Source organism: Staurois parvus, unplaced genomic scaffold, assembly GCF_062004578.1.
Source record: "Staurois parvus isolate SC_StPar_1 unplaced genomic scaffold, SC_StPar_1.0 ptg001146l, whole genome shotgun sequence".
Lineage (NCBI taxonomy): Eukaryota > Metazoa > Chordata > Amphibia > Anura > Ranidae > Staurois > Staurois parvus.
In genome coordinates this window covers 2,065,749-2,082,765 of record NW_028318942.1, presented here as the reverse complement: position 1 = coordinate 2,082,765, position 17,017 = coordinate 2,065,749, and the positions used below count along the sequence as shown (strand labels likewise).

Sequence of the window (17,017 nt, the reverse complement as noted above, 5' to 3'; positions counted from 1 at the left end):
CCAACAAGGTCAAATAGACATGTGGTTAGGTGTCCATCTAGGGCAGGGTTTCTCAACCAGGGTTCCTCCAGAGGTTGCTAGGGGTTCCTTGAGCAATGAGCAATATCTGCCTCTCAGATAAGTTCCCACTGACACCATTGATCTTTTTTAGCTATATGAAAGGGGGTAATTCTGACCAATGACCACAAATGTAAGGAGCATTCTTCTCACCGACCATCACACTAATGTATCATGAGCTGTAGATTTAGTCATTTTTAGCAGAGGTTTCCTGAGACCAGAAAGTTAATTCAAGGGTTCCTCTGAGTTGAGAAGGCTGAGAAATTCTGACCTAGTGAACCATTATCTATATACATTCATTTCTGCTCACTTACTGTGAATTTCGATGAGCTCAGGAAGATTGGGGAAGACCAGCGATAGTTCATCTGTAGACAACAGATTATCTTTACGCATCCTCTGGTAGAAAATATGATCCAGAACACGGAGGACCCGTAGATGAGAAGCTTCTGTCATAAACAGTTCTAAAGGAGAGCAAAAGATTAAAGTCAAACTAGACCTAGTAATATAAAGATTATAAAGTATTTATCACATTACTTAATTTTTATGTTCAAATGGTATATTCTGAAATTTACATTCCTCTAATATACTGTAGGGTTGTACAAACGCATGAATACCTAAAATGTTGTGGTATGTTATATATTATCTCTATGCTGGGACTTTCCTGCCTTAATATAATACTTTTAAATACTCTTTCAAGTGAAGTCGCACAATTTCAAAGTCGAATATCACTGCGACTTCAGGTGCAACTTGTAAGACATCTGTGCGACTTCAACTGCTGATCTACTGGGATGTCTATCCAAGTCGCTCCCGAAATTGCCAAAAGTAGTGCAGGAACTTCTTTTCAAATGGGTGCGACTCGGACTTCGCTGGAGATGCACTGACTAGAACAGTTCCATTGATGATCATTGGGTGTGACTTGTCATGCGATTTGTCAAATCACATGACAAGTCGCATCGGTGTGAATGGGGGCAAAGGGTTAGTTCACCTTTACCAAAAAAATTTAAAACGACCTGTACAACTTCGACTAAAGTTGGATAGTGCCCTTTCTATAGATGTAGGCCATTTACCTACCTCCTGAAGCCGGGCCAAAAAAACTTGGCATTCCCCCATCCTACCTTGTTGTTATAATGTTGCTAAGACACTCCCAACTGTTAATGCTCCCCACCATCACAGGAGCGAGCTCCTAAACCACTGCAGAATCGCTGAGCTCAGAGCTACTACGAAGAGCAAAAAAGACAGCACATGAGATGGGGTTTGATTCAGCTGGAAACATCTTAGCAACATCCTAGCAACAAGGCAAGACAGGATGATGTCATCTCTGGGAGTTTTTTCGGTCAGGCTTCGGGAAGTATGTAAACAACCTACACCTACAGTATCTCACAAAAGTGAGTCCACCCCTCACATTTTTGTAAATATTGTATTCTATCTTTTCATGTGACAACACTGAAGAAATGACACTTTGCTACAATGTGACGTAGTCAGTGTACAGCTTGTATAACATGTAAATTTGCTGTCCCCTCAAAATACCTCAACACACAGCCATTGATGTCTAAACCGCTGGCAACAAAAGTCAGTACACCCCTAAGTGACAATGTCCAAATTGGGCCCAATTAGCCATTTTCGCTCTCCGGTGTCATGTGACTTGTTGGTGTTACAAGGTCTCAGGTGTGAATGGGGAGCAGGTGTGTTAAATTTGGTGTTATCGCTCTCACTCTCTCATACTGGTCACTGGAAGTTCAACATGGCACCTCATGGCAAATAACTCTCTGAGGATCGGAAAAAAAACAAAAAAAAAGAATTGTTGCTCTACATAAAGATGGCCTAGGCTATAAGAAGATTGCCAAGACCCTAAAACTGAGCTGCAGCATGGTGGCCAAGACCATACAGCGATTTAACAGGACAGGTTCCACTCAGAACACGCCTTGCCATGGTAGACCAAAGCAGTTGAGTGCACGTGCTCAGCGTCATATCCAGAGGTTGTCTTTGGGAAATAGACGTATGAGTATTGCCAGCATTGCTGCAGAGGTTGAAGGGATGGGGGGGTCAGCCTGTCAGTGCTCAGACCATACGCTGCACACTGCATCAAATTGGTCTGCATGGCTGTCGTCTCAGAAAGAAGCCTCTTCTAAAGAGGATGCACAAGAAAGCCCACTGAAGACAAGCAGACTAAGGACATGGATTGCTGGAACCATGTCCTGTGGTCTGATGAGACCAAGATAAACTGATTTAGTTCAAATGGTGTCAAGCGTGTGTGGCGGCAACAAGGTGAGGAGTACAAAGACAAGTGTGTCTTGCCTACAGTCAAGCATGGTGGTGGGAGTGTCATGGTCTGGGGCTGCATAAGTGATGCCAGCACTGGGGAGCTACAGTTCATTGAGGGAACCATGAATGCCAATATGTACTGTGACATACTAAAGCAGAGCATGATCCCCTCCCTTCGGAGACTGGGCGGCAGGGCAGTATTCCAACATGATAACGACCCCAAACACACCTCCAAGATGACCACTGCCTTGCTAAAAAAGCTGAGGGTAAAGGTGGTGGACTGGCCAAGCATGTCTCCAGACCTAAACCCTATTGAGCATCTGTGGGGCATCCTCAAATGAAAGGTGGAGGAGCGCAAGGTCCCTAACATCCACCAGCTCCGTGATGTCGTCATGGAGGACTCCAGTGGCAACCTGTGAAGCTCTACTGAACTCCATGCCCAAGAAGGTTAAGGCAGTGCTGGAAAATAATGGTGGCCACACAAAATATTGAGACTTTGGGCCCAATTTGGACATTTTCACTTAGGGATGTACTCACTTTTGATGCCAGAGGTTTAGACATTAATGGCTGTGTGTTGAGTTATTTTGAGGGGACAGCAAATTTACACTGTTATACAAGCTGTACACTCACTACGTCACATTGTAGCAAAGTGTCATTTCTTCAGTGTTGTCACATGAAAAGATAGAATCAAATATTTACAAAAATGTGAGGGGTGAACTCACTTCTGGGAGATACTGTATAAAAATGACATTATCCAACTTAAATCAAAGCTTCACCAGTTTTTTTATCTTAGAATGCCCCTTACCTGCATAGACAGTTTTTTGGTAAAGGTGAACTAACCCTTAAATACATCATCACCAATAGCTGTCAGAAGTTGCTCACCGTGTATTACTTCTTGCCGTGCTCGTTCTTTTGGAGACAAATGCTGTGCCACCTCCCTACCCACGGTGTGCTGCCAGTTCTGGGCATCTGGTTCCACATCGAGGTCTGAGAGATGTCCCAAGTCATCTTCCTGCAGATTGGCAAGCAAGGATTCACCTGTAATGCTCAGGTTTGGAGACTCCATACTCCTAGAAAAGGAAGAACAAGTCAACACATATATGCCTCCAAAATATGGTCAGATTCTGGCACTTATAGGAAACTCAAGCTGAGAGCAATATGGAGGCCGGTATTGCTGGCTTTCTTCTAAAACAAATGCTGTTGCCCAGCTAAAACAATGATCACTCAGTCTACTTCGAATGGGCATTTAATTTGATTAAAGCTGAACTTCAGGCAAATGTAAAAGACACAAATGAATATAGCTCTGAATCGGTTCTATCATCAAGAAAGCAGTGTAGGTACTTGAATTTGATTTGGTATCAACCTCTATCAACCTTAGACTGGGAGAAAAAGATGCAGTATGAGGAGCCAAACAATTGTGCTGCATCGCTCATGTGCTACCAAAAGTACTTGCTGATAGAAGGATGAAGAAGAATGGCAGAGAGATGAGCCCGCCAGTCTGCTGCTTCTCTGTCCAGTCACTGGCTGGGGGACCATCAAGATCTGTAAGTGTTACTTAAAGCTGAACTCTCAGAATTACAAAAAAGATGCTTTTGTGGTGGGGAACCCCTGGCTGCAAGAGTTGAATGCTTGTTAAGTCTAGGAGTAGAGCAATAAGGCGCAATACCCAATTTCTTGCTCCAGTAGGTTCCTGCCATCTGTGCAATTGGCCCCCCAAACCGTCTTCTCTAAGACACTCAGACCGGTGGTCGCACATAAACATCATCAAGAACAATACAGGGACAATAGCCCTGCTTTATACATGAGGGCAACAAGGACCCACCCACAATAAGGAGCACCAGAGAGAAAAGGAGAGCACCCAAAGCTTGCCAGAACATGGAATATGGCATTATACCTTATTCCTCTACCCCTATGCTATACAAGCATTTAACCCTTTGTAGTGCAGGAGGGGGGCACTGCAAGGATTTTTTTTTTTTATTTAAATGTCTATTCCAGAGTTTAGATTTAACTGAAGCAGAGCAAAATTGGGCTTGCTCCCACTGCCAGACCCCAGTGTGGCACAGCTGTGAAAACCTCAGGACTGGATGGACAACCATATAAAGCAGCTCCTTATGCACATTTTTTTTCTGTGTATTTAACTAGTCGCCTGGAGTTCAGCTTTAAATGAATTTCCCCTTTCTTGTATCAGAAGGACTACTAAAACATGAATTCATTCCTTATCCTCAACACTATCTCCTATACCAGTGTTTCTCAACCTATTTCAGTCAAGGCACCCTATAAAATTATGAACAGTCCCGAGGCACCCTTTATATTTATGGACAGTCCCGAGGCACCCTTTAAAATTATGGACAGTCCCGAGGCACCCTTTAAAATTATGGACAGTCCCAAGGCACCCTTTAAAATTATGGACAGTCCCGGGGCACTCTTTAAAATTATGGACAGTCCCGAGGCACCCTTTAAAATTATGGACAGTCCCGAGGCACCCCTTAAAATTATGGACAGTCCCGAGGCACCCCTTAAAATTATGGACAGTCCCGGGGCACCCTATAAAATGATGGACAGTCCCGGGGCACCCTATAAAATGATGGACAGTCCCGAGGCACCCTTTAAAATTATGGACAGTCCCGAGTCACCCCTTAAAATTATGGACAGTCCCGAGGCACCCTTTAAAATTATGGACAGTCCCGAGGCACCCTTTAAAATTATGGACAGTCCCGAGGCACCCTTTAAAATTATGGACAGTCCCGAGGCACCCTTTAAAATTATGGACAGTCCCGGGGCACCCTATAAAATGATGGACAGTCCCGGGGCACCCTATAAAATGATGGACAGTCCCGAGGCACCCTTTAAAATTATGGACAGTCCCGAGTCACCCTTTAAAATTATGGACAGTCCCGAGGCACCCTTTAAAATTATGGACAGTCCCGAGGCACCCTTTAAAATTATGGACAGTCCCGAGGCACCCTATAAAATTATGGACAGTCCCGAGGCACCCTTTAAAATTATGGACAGTCCCGAGGCACCCTTTAAAATTATGGACAGTCCCGAGGCACCCCATTCCAAAATGTGAAAAATTATTCTAATAGTTTTATATAATGCAGCAACATCCACACATGTAGGACACCCAATTTTATTCTTCCAAAGCAAATACACTTCTGCACACTGGTACTGACTAGTATTCCAATGTTTCTCTTCTCCCTCGGTTTTTTTCCATCACTGAGATAATGTGACCCCAGCACTGACGGAGAGAGGCAGGGGAGGGTCAAACTAGGATGCTGTACAGGCAGCTGACAACCTCCTTATCAACTGTTGATTTCATTGGTTGTCAGGACGCCTGCGGCTAGAAGGGCGTACTGGTGCACAATTAAAACCTGTGGCGTTGTGTAACTAAAAGGCAGGCTTGTTCCACCCGCTTACTTGTATACAAGTTTTGGGCAATTTTTGGACATTTTGCCAAGGCATCCCTGAAGAAACCTCAAGGCACCCTGGTTGAGAAATGCCGTCCTATACCACTCTAGACTGCAAAATTCTGCTGAGCTCTAATGAGCTTGTTATCTTAATGTAGTTGTTACTTCTGTGTATGTTTTTCTAGACACCTTTACTTACCCTTGTACAGCACCACAAATGATAGGGCACATTATATTAGGATTAATATTATTTCAGCACCCAATTGGGTGGCATCACCTACCTGCGGGTCAATTTGGGAGTGTATGGTGGAGTTGGGTTATCCAGCGACCTTTGGAAAAAAAATACAAAATGATTTAAATCTGTTGAGACAGTTGGCTATTATTTCTTAAGATACATTCCTTAGAGCACAAGTGTCAAACACAAGGCCCGCAGGCTGAATTCAGCCAGGCCATTTCATGTGGCCCTCGCATCGCCTCTGCAGCTGCAGCACCCCCTCTTCCCTGCCCCCACCTTATCTCAGCAGAAGACGACAGAACTTCTCCCACAGATCCTGCACACCTCCGCGCAGCTGCAGCACCCCCCTGGTTTCTGCCTCTCCTGCTCTCGGCACTGAGCAGACTACGGCCCTTCTCTGGTTCTCCTCCAGACCCTGCACTTTCTGCTTCCCAGCTCCCCCCACTAGCTTCTTCCCAGCAGCAGTACAAGGTAAAGAGGGGGGTGCACTGTAATGTAAGGGAGGGTGGGGGGACTCATGACTTCTGATGGTGTGGGGGCTCTTGACATCTGATGTAAGAGGAGGTGGGGTACTCTGGACATCTAGCCTTACAGATACAACCAGCCACTTGAGAGCATCCATAATGCTGATGTGGCTCATGATAAAATGGAGTTGGACACCTCTGCCTCGGAGGAAACCTTTCCTGAGTGAGATATAGAGCGTGCCTTTGCTGACCTCTCATTTGGAAAATACCAATTCCTAGCTAGCCTATTTAGATGTGTGCATGAGGCCTACTTATAATAGGACTGCACAGGTGTTTTATTAAGTCTGCAGCTATAACGGCAGGAATTACCCACGCCGATCCCCGTAGACAGAAATCATCTGACCCTTAGGCCCCATGGAAAATTGCCATTTTTTTTTATTCATGGTAAGAAAAGGCTCTTCTCTACGCCAAACAATAATGAGATTGGGTAATGCCAACATGAGTCCAACTGATTCAAATAAAACAAAAACTGTATTTTAAAGGTTAAAGTCATTTAACTGTAAATTATTCAATTTGAATGGCTGCTGCAACGACTCCAACTTTGCTCCATATATTTTTGTTCCAATTACTGTGACTCATATTGATGTAATCTGTAGAACTGTAGATTAGATTTAAATAATCAATATACATCATATGGCCAAAGAATGTTAACATCCCTTCATATAAATGAGTTCGGGTGTTTCCAGTGCAGAGGAGGGTCAGTGTTAATGGGCCTGGGTCAGTGGCATCAGCTTGACATAAACATGACACCAGTATGAGTTCTTGGTTCTGAGATCATTCAGAATTCATTCCCATTTGCCTTTGACCTCCTGAAAATGGGTTCTGCATTTCTATGAACGTGTATAGGAATGCAAAACCCATTTGAATTGAAGCAAAGCCTGCCAACACAGGACCATACAAAGACATTTTGGAAATGTTTAGTGTGACCTAGAGACCACATTGCACTTATTAAACAATCCTTGGTATATATTCCATAGTCCTACGTGTGAGTGGTGGTGTTGATCTCCCTTTGGAGGTATGGGCTGCTACCTTACTGGTAAGATGGAGTCGTTGCTTCAGTGGTAGATATTCCATGGTCCTGGCAAGTGGTGGTGTTGATCTCCCTTTGGAGGTATGGGCTGCTACTTTACTGGTAAGATGGAGTCGTTGCTTCAGCGGTAGATATTCCATGGTCCAGGAAAGTGGTGGTGTTGATCTCCCTTTGGAGGTATGGGCTGCTACCTTACTGGTAAGATGGAGTCGTTGCTTCAGCAGTAGATATTCCATGGTCCTGGCGAGTGGTGGTGTTGATCTCCCTTTGGAGGTATGGGCTGCTACCTTACTATTACGATGGAGTCGTTGCTTCAGGGGTAGAAATGTGTCCACTTCCAATCTCAAAGTGTTACTAAACCCACAACAGTAAAATCAGTCTGTATATGCAGTAAAGCATGCTTGTTATACTCACTGTAAAACCTATGGGGTTAACCCTCCGCGTTGTGTAAAAAGGTTGCTTGATCCTATCTTCTCTGATCCTCCCCTTCTTTCACAGTCCCCGATCCATCTGATGATAGTACAGAGCCCTAGGAGGCACTGTGCACATGCTCAGTTTGGTGTGCACTGCTAGAGTTTTTTTTATTTTTTTGGGAGGGTGTATGTGATTGGCACAGGGCCAATCAGCACTGTCCAGACAGAGGGTCAGAGGTCATGCAGCCTCATAGGACAGTCAAGAGTAGAGTGAAAACTCCTCCTATGAGTTTTAACCAGTGCTCAGCCAGACACTGACAGAAGTCACAAGACTGCTCTAACTGATGGTGAGAAAAGGTATTTAGCAGTTTATATTTACTAAAATAATTGCATTTCTGTTTTTGTGTACTGTGGGAGAGCAAATATAGTAATGCAGGGTCCTGGGTTTAGTAACACTTTAACAATAGTTTGGGGAAGACCTTTTTCTGTTCCAGCATGACTGTGCCCCTGTGCACAGAGCAAGCTTCATAAAGACATAGTTTGAAGAGTTTGGTGTAAAGGAACTGGGTGGTCTCCACCAGCCCAGACCACAAAGCTACTGAAAACCTTGAGATGAATGGGAAAGCCAATTGCAAACCAGGTCTCCTCATTTAGCATCATTACCTAACCTGTAAAATACGTTTTTTTCTTAATGAGTACAAATTCTTATTCCAAATTCTTGTTAAATCTTTCTTGAAAGAGTAGAGGCTAATATAGCAACAAAGGGCTGGTCATCTCCATACTAATGTCTATAGTTTTGGAATGGGATGTTAAACACACTTGCATAGGTTTGATGGTCAGGTGTCCACAAAAATGGCTTCCCCAGCCTTGTTTTGGAGCCGCACAGCCCTTTATGCATTGGCGAGCGATTTCTCCAGGCCTGGTTCCATCTATTCGCCACCTGTCTGAGTCCTAGAGCGCAGGAGAATTCGTCTTTGGTCCACAAAAATGTGTTGTAATACATTTATGAGAGCTTTAGCATGTTCTTTTGATTTGCACCAGTGAAGGCTAGGTGTGTAAAATACTCTGAAAGCCAATAAAGGCAACACAAACCTTGTGGACAGGCTGGAAGCTGAGGATGATGCAGATTGATGTAATCGGGTGGCCTCTGCAGCCGCATCCATGTCCACATCACTGCGGGAGCGGGGAACATTGTCAGCTTTGCGGGATTTCTTCAGTTCCTCACGGCCCTTCAGGCTTTCCGAGCGACCAAGTTTCACCTCTGCTCTGGCACTGCAAAATAAAGAAATGTATTATTATAAAAGGTATCATTAATGATAGCAGGCAAAAACAAGAGGCCATCACCCAAGACCAGGGAGTTTCAGTTTTGGCTGCCGCCATCTTGGTCGGAGTATGGCTTCCTGGAAGTGTACTCAGGGCTGTCACTCCGCTCAAGGAAAACACACACAAAAAAAGTCACCAACTGCATACATTGTGATTTGATATGCAGTGTGCAAATACACTCCTGAGATCTATGGGAAAAACATTGTGTCCTACTTATGTTGTATGAAGGCATGTTCAATATTTGGCCAAGGAAAGTTAGCAATCCTCCATACTTTTAGAAGAAGATCATGCAATGGTATTTTGGCCATGAAGACAACAGGAGGTGGTGAGCGAGTGATTATGAGGTATAAATGTAGGAGTAGGATCAAAGGGAACCCCCAAAGCAAAGAGCTTAGGGACCCTAAGGTTATTGGAGATCTCAGGATAGATAGCATATTTAGATGGTGGAAAATGACAAGTTCTGTTTTAACCAAAGTACATGTTGGGAAGCAAGAGAGCTAGGATAGTTCTGAGTATTATCTGCAAAGGAATAAAGTTTGGAAATCCAAATTGGCTAATTGCAAAATGTAGCAAATGAGTAGAGGAAACAGTGTTGAAATAAGAGACCATGAGAATCTTTTAGGTTGCCATTGTCCATTAGAGTTGCCAACCCCTTCCCCCACCAAAATGAAATTCTGATTCTGCATTTTCTGCATCTTTTCTGATTAAATTTACTACAGTGGAGGCAATTGATTGGACATAGGGCCACAAAAAGGCTAGGAACATAGAGTTATATTAGCTTCAAACAAGAGTTTTAACAAACATTTACAAAGCTTTTACGATCAAGGGGATTAACTGAAGGCTTCCGAGTTCTGATTTCTGAGTTCTGATGATAACAGGAGTGCTGCCTGTAGCTTTAGAAAAAGCATTTGTCAGACTTTTAATTGGCATTTATCATGCTTTAGTAGGCTTCTGGGCTGAAATATGAAATGGTTTATGAAATGTTTAGGTAATGTGTGTTACAGCATGTTAAAGTGACCCAGGTAGAGAAAAATCAAGTATTTTCAATACTTAGTTGCAGAGTTTCTCCTTTTCCATAAATGATTGCAAAGCTGCCAGTGAGCAGCAAAGAAAAATACAACAGGGCAGTGGTTGTCAACTTGTGAGCCAAAATGGGGGCCTCAAATGCAGCCCCTGGCATTACTAGGCCACACATAATGTTCAATGTACACTCACTGGCCACTTTATTAGGTACACCTTGCTAGTACCGGGTTGGATCCCCTTTTGCCTCAGAACTGCCTTAATTCTTCATGGCATAGATTCAACAAGGTGCTCGAAACATTCCTTAGACATATTGGTCCATACTGGCATGAGTTACTGTTGCCTTTCTATCTTCTGGAACCAGTCTGCCCATTCTCCTCTGACCCCTGACATCAACAAGACATTTTCCTTCACACAACTGCCGCTCACTGGATATTTTCTCTTTTTCGGACCATGTAAATCCTAGAGATTACAGGAAAATCCCAGTAGATCAGCAATTTTTGAAATACTCAGACCAGCCCCCGTATAGCACCAACAACCATGCCACGTTCTAAGTCACTTAAATCCCCTTTATTCCCCATTCTGATGCTTGGTTTGAACTTCAGAAAGTCGTCTTCACCACATCTAGATGCCTAAATGCATTGAGTTATTGCCATGTGATTGGCCGTTTAGCAATTTGGATTACCAAGCAATTGAACAGCTGTACCTAATAAAGTGGCTAGTGAGTGCATGCAATGCTTGAGAGGATTGTCACAAACTGTAGAGGAAATGATGGTCAGAGAGTGTGGACATGCACATTTTTGGCTGGAAATATGTTGCAGAAGACAATACGAAACTAGGAACATGTTACATGAGGATGGTAGAGATCAATGCTATTATCCTAATCAATGTTCCCATTACAGACTGCTGAGGTCCAAGGACCACATAACATATACCAAAGGGCCCTCAGGCCATAGGGTAGGCACCAGGGCTATAGGGTGTCACTTGAGTGACAGCTCTGAGTCTGCTGGGGCACAGGACCTCCCATCCAAGATGGCGGCACCCAGTAGCAGCCTCAGGGCTTTTGGATGTCTAACACAAGGAATTCTTTAACAGGTACATAACATGCATAAAATACTTTAAATGCAGATACATGACCAATGTCCTATTTATTCCCAGTCTCCCTGATAGTTTGGCTTTGGCTCGTGTGCATCCCTGGGCCAAGGCCGATCTATTTCAATTGCGACACTTGGTCCACCCAGTGACTCGTAAGTTTAAATCCTTTTCTGAGATTCAAAAAGGGGCTCATATGTCTTCTCACCAGTAGTATGTTTATCTACAAATAAGCTACTTTTTCACCTCCAAAGCACCATCTGTAACGGACCGCCTGGCGGTACCACTAGCACTCCACAGGTCAGGTGCCCCCAGAGTACGGAATCTAAGCCCCAGAGCACTTGTTCACCAGGGCCCCTGATGGTGGGGATGGACTTGGAGCGCTCTGAGACCAGGTCGTGACTACTGGGTACACCCACCAGTGGTAGGGGTGTTCGCCAGGGGCTCCCACAGGGGAGAGCCTGATATGAGGAGGTCGGGTGACCCCGATGGGATGGATGGATGGCTGAGCAGGTGCGAGGTCAGACAAGCCGGGCAGCCGGACAAGCAGCGGGCAGAGAATAGTCGGGTCACACGCCAGGTCAGCAACAGCAGATCAGATCCAATAGGGGGCATCCAGGAGAGAGGTCAGGCAAGCCAAGGGTCAGAGCAGGAGAATACAGCATGGTCAAGGACAATCCGGGTCAGCAACAATCAGGGTACAGGATCACAGGTAACAGGAATGCAGGAAAGACCAGACGGCACTCAATGACAGTTCAGGGCTGTTTAAATATCGCGCCCTGCGCTGTCATTGGTGCCAGGCGCGCGACTGCGGCCTCTAGTGCGCATGCGCGAGTTCGGATGCCGCGGCCCGCCCAGACCTAGTGCCCGCATCCCTGCACATGGCGGCTCTCTGCGCCTGCGCCGGGACCAGCGCCACGGTGATCCCTGATACCATCTTTAACCCTTGAGAAGCCTACTCTCGTCAAACACATCTGCATTCAGGGTCCTTATCAAAGGGGCATAATTTCATCCACTTACAAGCTGCTTCAAGACGCCTGCCCCTTTCCATTGACACACACCTTTCTATGCACAAATGGCCCCAAATCCTCCAATGTGATATTTCTTTGGATCAGTGGGAGGCTACCTCCAGATCTTCTATTTGTGTAGTATACAAAGAAAACACTTATAAAATACTGATGTTTTGGTATAAGACCCCTGAGGTTCTCCATACTCGCAATCCGAGTGTTTCTCCTGTCTGCTGGAACTCTCTTCTATATCTTCTGGGCTTGCCAACACTTTGCACTCTTTTGGAGAGAGGTCCTTAATCTTTTGCAGCTACTTTTACAGGCTCCTATTTCTTTTGAGCCTATCCACTTTTTTCTGGGCCTACCTTTTCCAGGCCTCTCCAAATGTGCCAGGAAACTATCCTCCCATGTTTTAACAGCGGCCAGGAGAACCATTCCCATGCATTGGGTTTCTACTACGCCTCCTACCCGTTCGGAATTGGTGAAGGTTATAGCAGAATGGAGTACCTTACTGCCTTGCATGCCAATTCTGTCAACATTTTTAAGCAGTTTGGGAACCGTGGGATCTTTTCGTTTCCAATTTGCCTACTCAATTGTCTGAAAATGATGGCTAATTCACCGTTATGCAATGACATTGTATGTACCTATATGCCTCTCCTCGATGAGCCTGTTTCTTTGTTCTTTCATTGTCTTGTGATTTTTATTTCACAATTCTATGCAACTCTACTTGTTGTAAACTCTTTAAAAGTTAATAAAAAGTAAATAACAAAAATAAAAAATGCAGATATACAATCTAATCGGAATATTATTTAAATGAATAGTCTGGTGAAAGAGTCTCTTTAAATGTCTATTAAATGTGATGTTAACAAGCCAAGAGTTAAAAAAATGTGCAATATGCCTTAACTTTCACTTTCCAACTAATTTTTGCTACAAAGGATGTACTAAAAGCATTAGCAATATATTAACTTATCATCAAGGGACACTTTGGCAGGTATGAGTTCCCAATCTAATGAATGATGCAAAATTGATATAAAACCTCAGAAGGGGTTTTACATATATTAAAATATTTTAGACTTTTTTATTCACTCCATAGCCAAAAATGGAAGCCAAATGAGTGGTATAAGTTGAAGTACAGCATTACAGCCAAAATTATTTTTCTTTTTATATAGAGTAAGGAAGGTTAAAACCACAGTCATGTCTTTTAGATCTTTGTAGATTTTCCTTAATTTCACGTCTTTTAGACACAATAAAAACCAAGAAATCTCTCCAAAGAAAGGGAAAGCTCGTTGTTACCAGAATAGGAGTTCTCATTGAAATATTCCTGCTCTGTTGATAGCTCAAAATTTAGATTTTTGAATGACTGGGGACAGGGTTTCCCAATATAAATAGAGAGGGTACATTTTTCTAAGGGGCACACAGACATTACCCTTCACTAACATTTTGGTTCTAGATAGACAGCTCAAAGAGTTTTTGCAGGGTGATACCAAAGGACCCTAACATAATAGCCACCATACACAGGTAGGGCTACAACAAGTTTAGTGTCATCATTGGATAATTTCTCCCATGTCATAACTTTAAACATTCACTTTGGGGGGATTTTGGGAAACCAGTGTTGGTAGGTTTGCGTTTTTCCGATGATCTGTTCATAGTAGAAAAGCTTGTAAACTCAAAGTAACAGGTTGCTAAAGAAGAGTTACCATCTTGCCAGGGAGGTGTGATCTCCATATTAGTTGACCGACCACAACAGATGGAAGCTTTATCATACACATGCAGAACATGAGTGGTCTTGGATGCCAAAGTGGAAATGAACGAGTGTTATAAGATGTGATCATCTACAGCAACGGTCTCCAAACTGCAGCTGAATGTGGTCTTTTGCTTGCCATTATCTGGCCCTTAGGGAACTCTTTCTCCTGCTGATTTGAGACATTATTCCTCCCCAAACAATGGGGCACTAATCCTTCCACTGATACCCACAATGGGGCATTTTACCTCTCACGGATACCAACAATGGGGCACTATTCCTCTCACTGACACCAATGATGGGGTACTATTCCTCTCTCGAATACAAAAGTTGCTTCCATTGATACTAGACAATTTCTACTCCCACTGGCTACAGTCCAGCCCCATTAAAGTCTGAAGGACAGTAAACTGACCCTTTTTTAAAAAAGTTTGGAGACCCCGGATCTACAGGTAGGAGAAGGCACTTTGGAAAATAAGCAAGAAATAGAAATGAAAGATGGGTACTGAGGTCCCTGAAGGTGAAGGCTAAAGTAAAAGCAGCATGAGTCTGAAGCCCCATTCACATTTGAGCATTTTTTAGCTTGAAGCTCCAAACACTGTTAAAAAACTCCCATGGTTTTCAAATATGTCTGCTCACACCTGAATGTAGGGTCGCTTGAAGATTGAAGCCCGAAAAAGTACATGAATTTATTTGAGCTACAAGTTTCAAGCACTTTTGGACCACCATAGACTACAATGGGAAAGCTAAAAAGAGTGCAGAAAACACACAAGAATGCACCTACCACACATTTTGCTTCCCTAGTAACTAGTTCCATTGGCTTACAATAATTTAAAAAGGCTCAAACAAAAACGCCTTCAAAAATTCCTGCAGAAATGTGAAATAAAAAAGCACATAAAAACCACCAAAAATGCTCAGCTGAAGTGTGAATGTAGGCTTATAGTTCTAACAATGGAAAAGAAGTCACTATATCTCAGTCGGGACCAGCTAATGTATCCTGAAAGCTTTCGCTCATTGCTGTCACCCAACATAAAGCGACAATTTCAGATGTAAATTATGAAAACTGGCACAGTGGAAAAGAAATTCCATACAACTACCAGACAGATACCTAATGCTATTTTATTTTTAATAGTTTCGTAATATAACTGGGGTGAACTTCATCGATGCTCCAATGCCATTTATTCACAGCAATCCCTCCTTAAAGCTGAAATTTAGGTCTGGGTATTTTTGTACTTTTACAATGGATCAGCTTGGACCAAAATAAATACAGAATGTATGTTCCATACCTGGCCGATCCCTGTGAAAGCTGAAAATCATTGTAGAAGGCGCCGCTACTACTGCCAGGGCTGGTGCCACCATAAGGCAGCACAGGCAGCTGGCTTACGGCGCCAGGCTAGGGGGGCAGTAAAATGCCCCTTCGCCTGCGTGGACAGTGCTCCATTTACCCCCTCTATGCCCCCTTTCCTGGTCTGCTCAGAATTCCCTGGTGCCTCTTCCGCTCACCCATAATGTTCAGCCTTTTCCTCCCCTTACAGCTCCATCTCGTCTTCCTCTTCTCCCTCAGCCCATGCTTCCAGCACTGTAGGGTTCTCTTCTCAGACCCAACAAACTAGCAACCCAATCAAAGGAAATTTAGAAGATCAAAAAGAAAAAAAATTGTTCATGTCTGAGTTTTGGAAGGTTGTTTTACTGACCAGAGTACATGGTCATTTATTAACCACTTGCCCTCCAGTGGATTTACCCCTCTTCCTGACCAGGCCATTTTTTGCAATACGGCGCTGCGTTATTTTAATTGCGCGGTCATGCAACGCTGCACCCAAATTAAATTTATGTATTTTTTTTCCCCCACAAATAGAGTTTTTTGTCGGTGGTATTTGATCACCTCTGCGTTTTTCATTTTTGGGCTCTAAAAAAAAAAATACTGACAATTTTTAAAAAAAAATTTAATTTTTTGACCTTTTGCTAGAAAACATATCCAATAAAAAAGAAAAAAAAATTTCATCATAAATTTAGGTCAAAACGTATTCTGCAACATGTCTTTGCTAACATAAATCTCAATAAGTATATAATTATTGGTTTCTGTGAAAGTTATAGCTTCTACAAATAGCAGTATAGATAGTGGAATTTGTATTTATTTATTTTTTTTATACTAGTAATGGTGGCAATCAGCGACAATAGCAGGACTGCAATGGGCATTTTGACACTGGGTGGGAACTAACTGCAACTGACATTCCCAGTGACACTAATATAGCGATCAGTGCTAATAAAAGCACTGACACTGTACTAATGACACTGGGCAGGAAGGAGTTAACATCTGGGGCGATCAAAGGGTTAACTGTGTGTTAGGGAGTGTTTTTATTGTGTACAGTGTTGTGTTTTACTATGCAGACCTGCTGTTTTCTAAGCAGCACGTCCACGCTGACAGGAGAGAGATCTGTGCTGTTTATACACAGATCTCTCCCCTCTCAGCTTCGCTGATGATTGCCAGCTGGGATCCAGTGATTGACATCCTCAGGAGCCAAAAGCAGCACAGGTAGGGCACGTGCCCCCTACCCGGAAATTCAAAATCACGTATATTTACAGGATATTGCCCAGCAAAGCCGCCCTGTAGCAGTACATCTGCTATGGGGCAGCGGGCAAGTTTTTAAAGTGATTCTAAAGGCTCAAGTTTTATTTACCTTCATGCATTCTACAGACACACACAGTGGGGCTCGGGAGCAAGAATGCATGGGTGCAGCTCCCTAAGGGGGCACTTGTTGAAGAGGAGGGGCCAGGAGCACCGGTGGGGGGACCTGAGTAGAGGAGGATCAGGGCTGCTTTCTGCAAAACCATTACAGGGCAGGTAAGTATGACATGTTTGTTATTTTTTTTTGTATATTTTTACCTTTAGAATCACTTTAATCCCATTT

At 43.5% G+C, this 17,017-nt stretch overlaps 1 protein-coding gene across 5 annotated transcripts in view; it reads right to left on the bottom strand.

Annotated features, from left to right (window-relative positions):
- Positions 1-17,017, bottom strand: part of ARHGEF11 (Rho guanine nucleotide exchange factor 11) — a 292,457-nt gene that overhangs the window by 40,826 nt on the left and 234,614 nt on the right. For all 5 annotated transcript variants that reach the window (XM_089659295.1, XM_089659290.1, XM_089659293.1 and 2 more), the window contains 4 exons: positions 9,021-9,200; positions 6,008-6,055; positions 3,202-3,389; positions 372-518 (listed from right to left, as the gene is read on the bottom strand). In XM_089659295.1, coding sequence (XP_089515421.1) covers positions 372-518; positions 3,202-3,389; positions 6,008-6,055; positions 9,021-9,200 — 563 coding nt within the window. The remainder of the gene's footprint in view (positions 1-371; positions 519-3,201; positions 3,390-6,007; positions 6,056-9,020; positions 9,201-17,017) is intronic.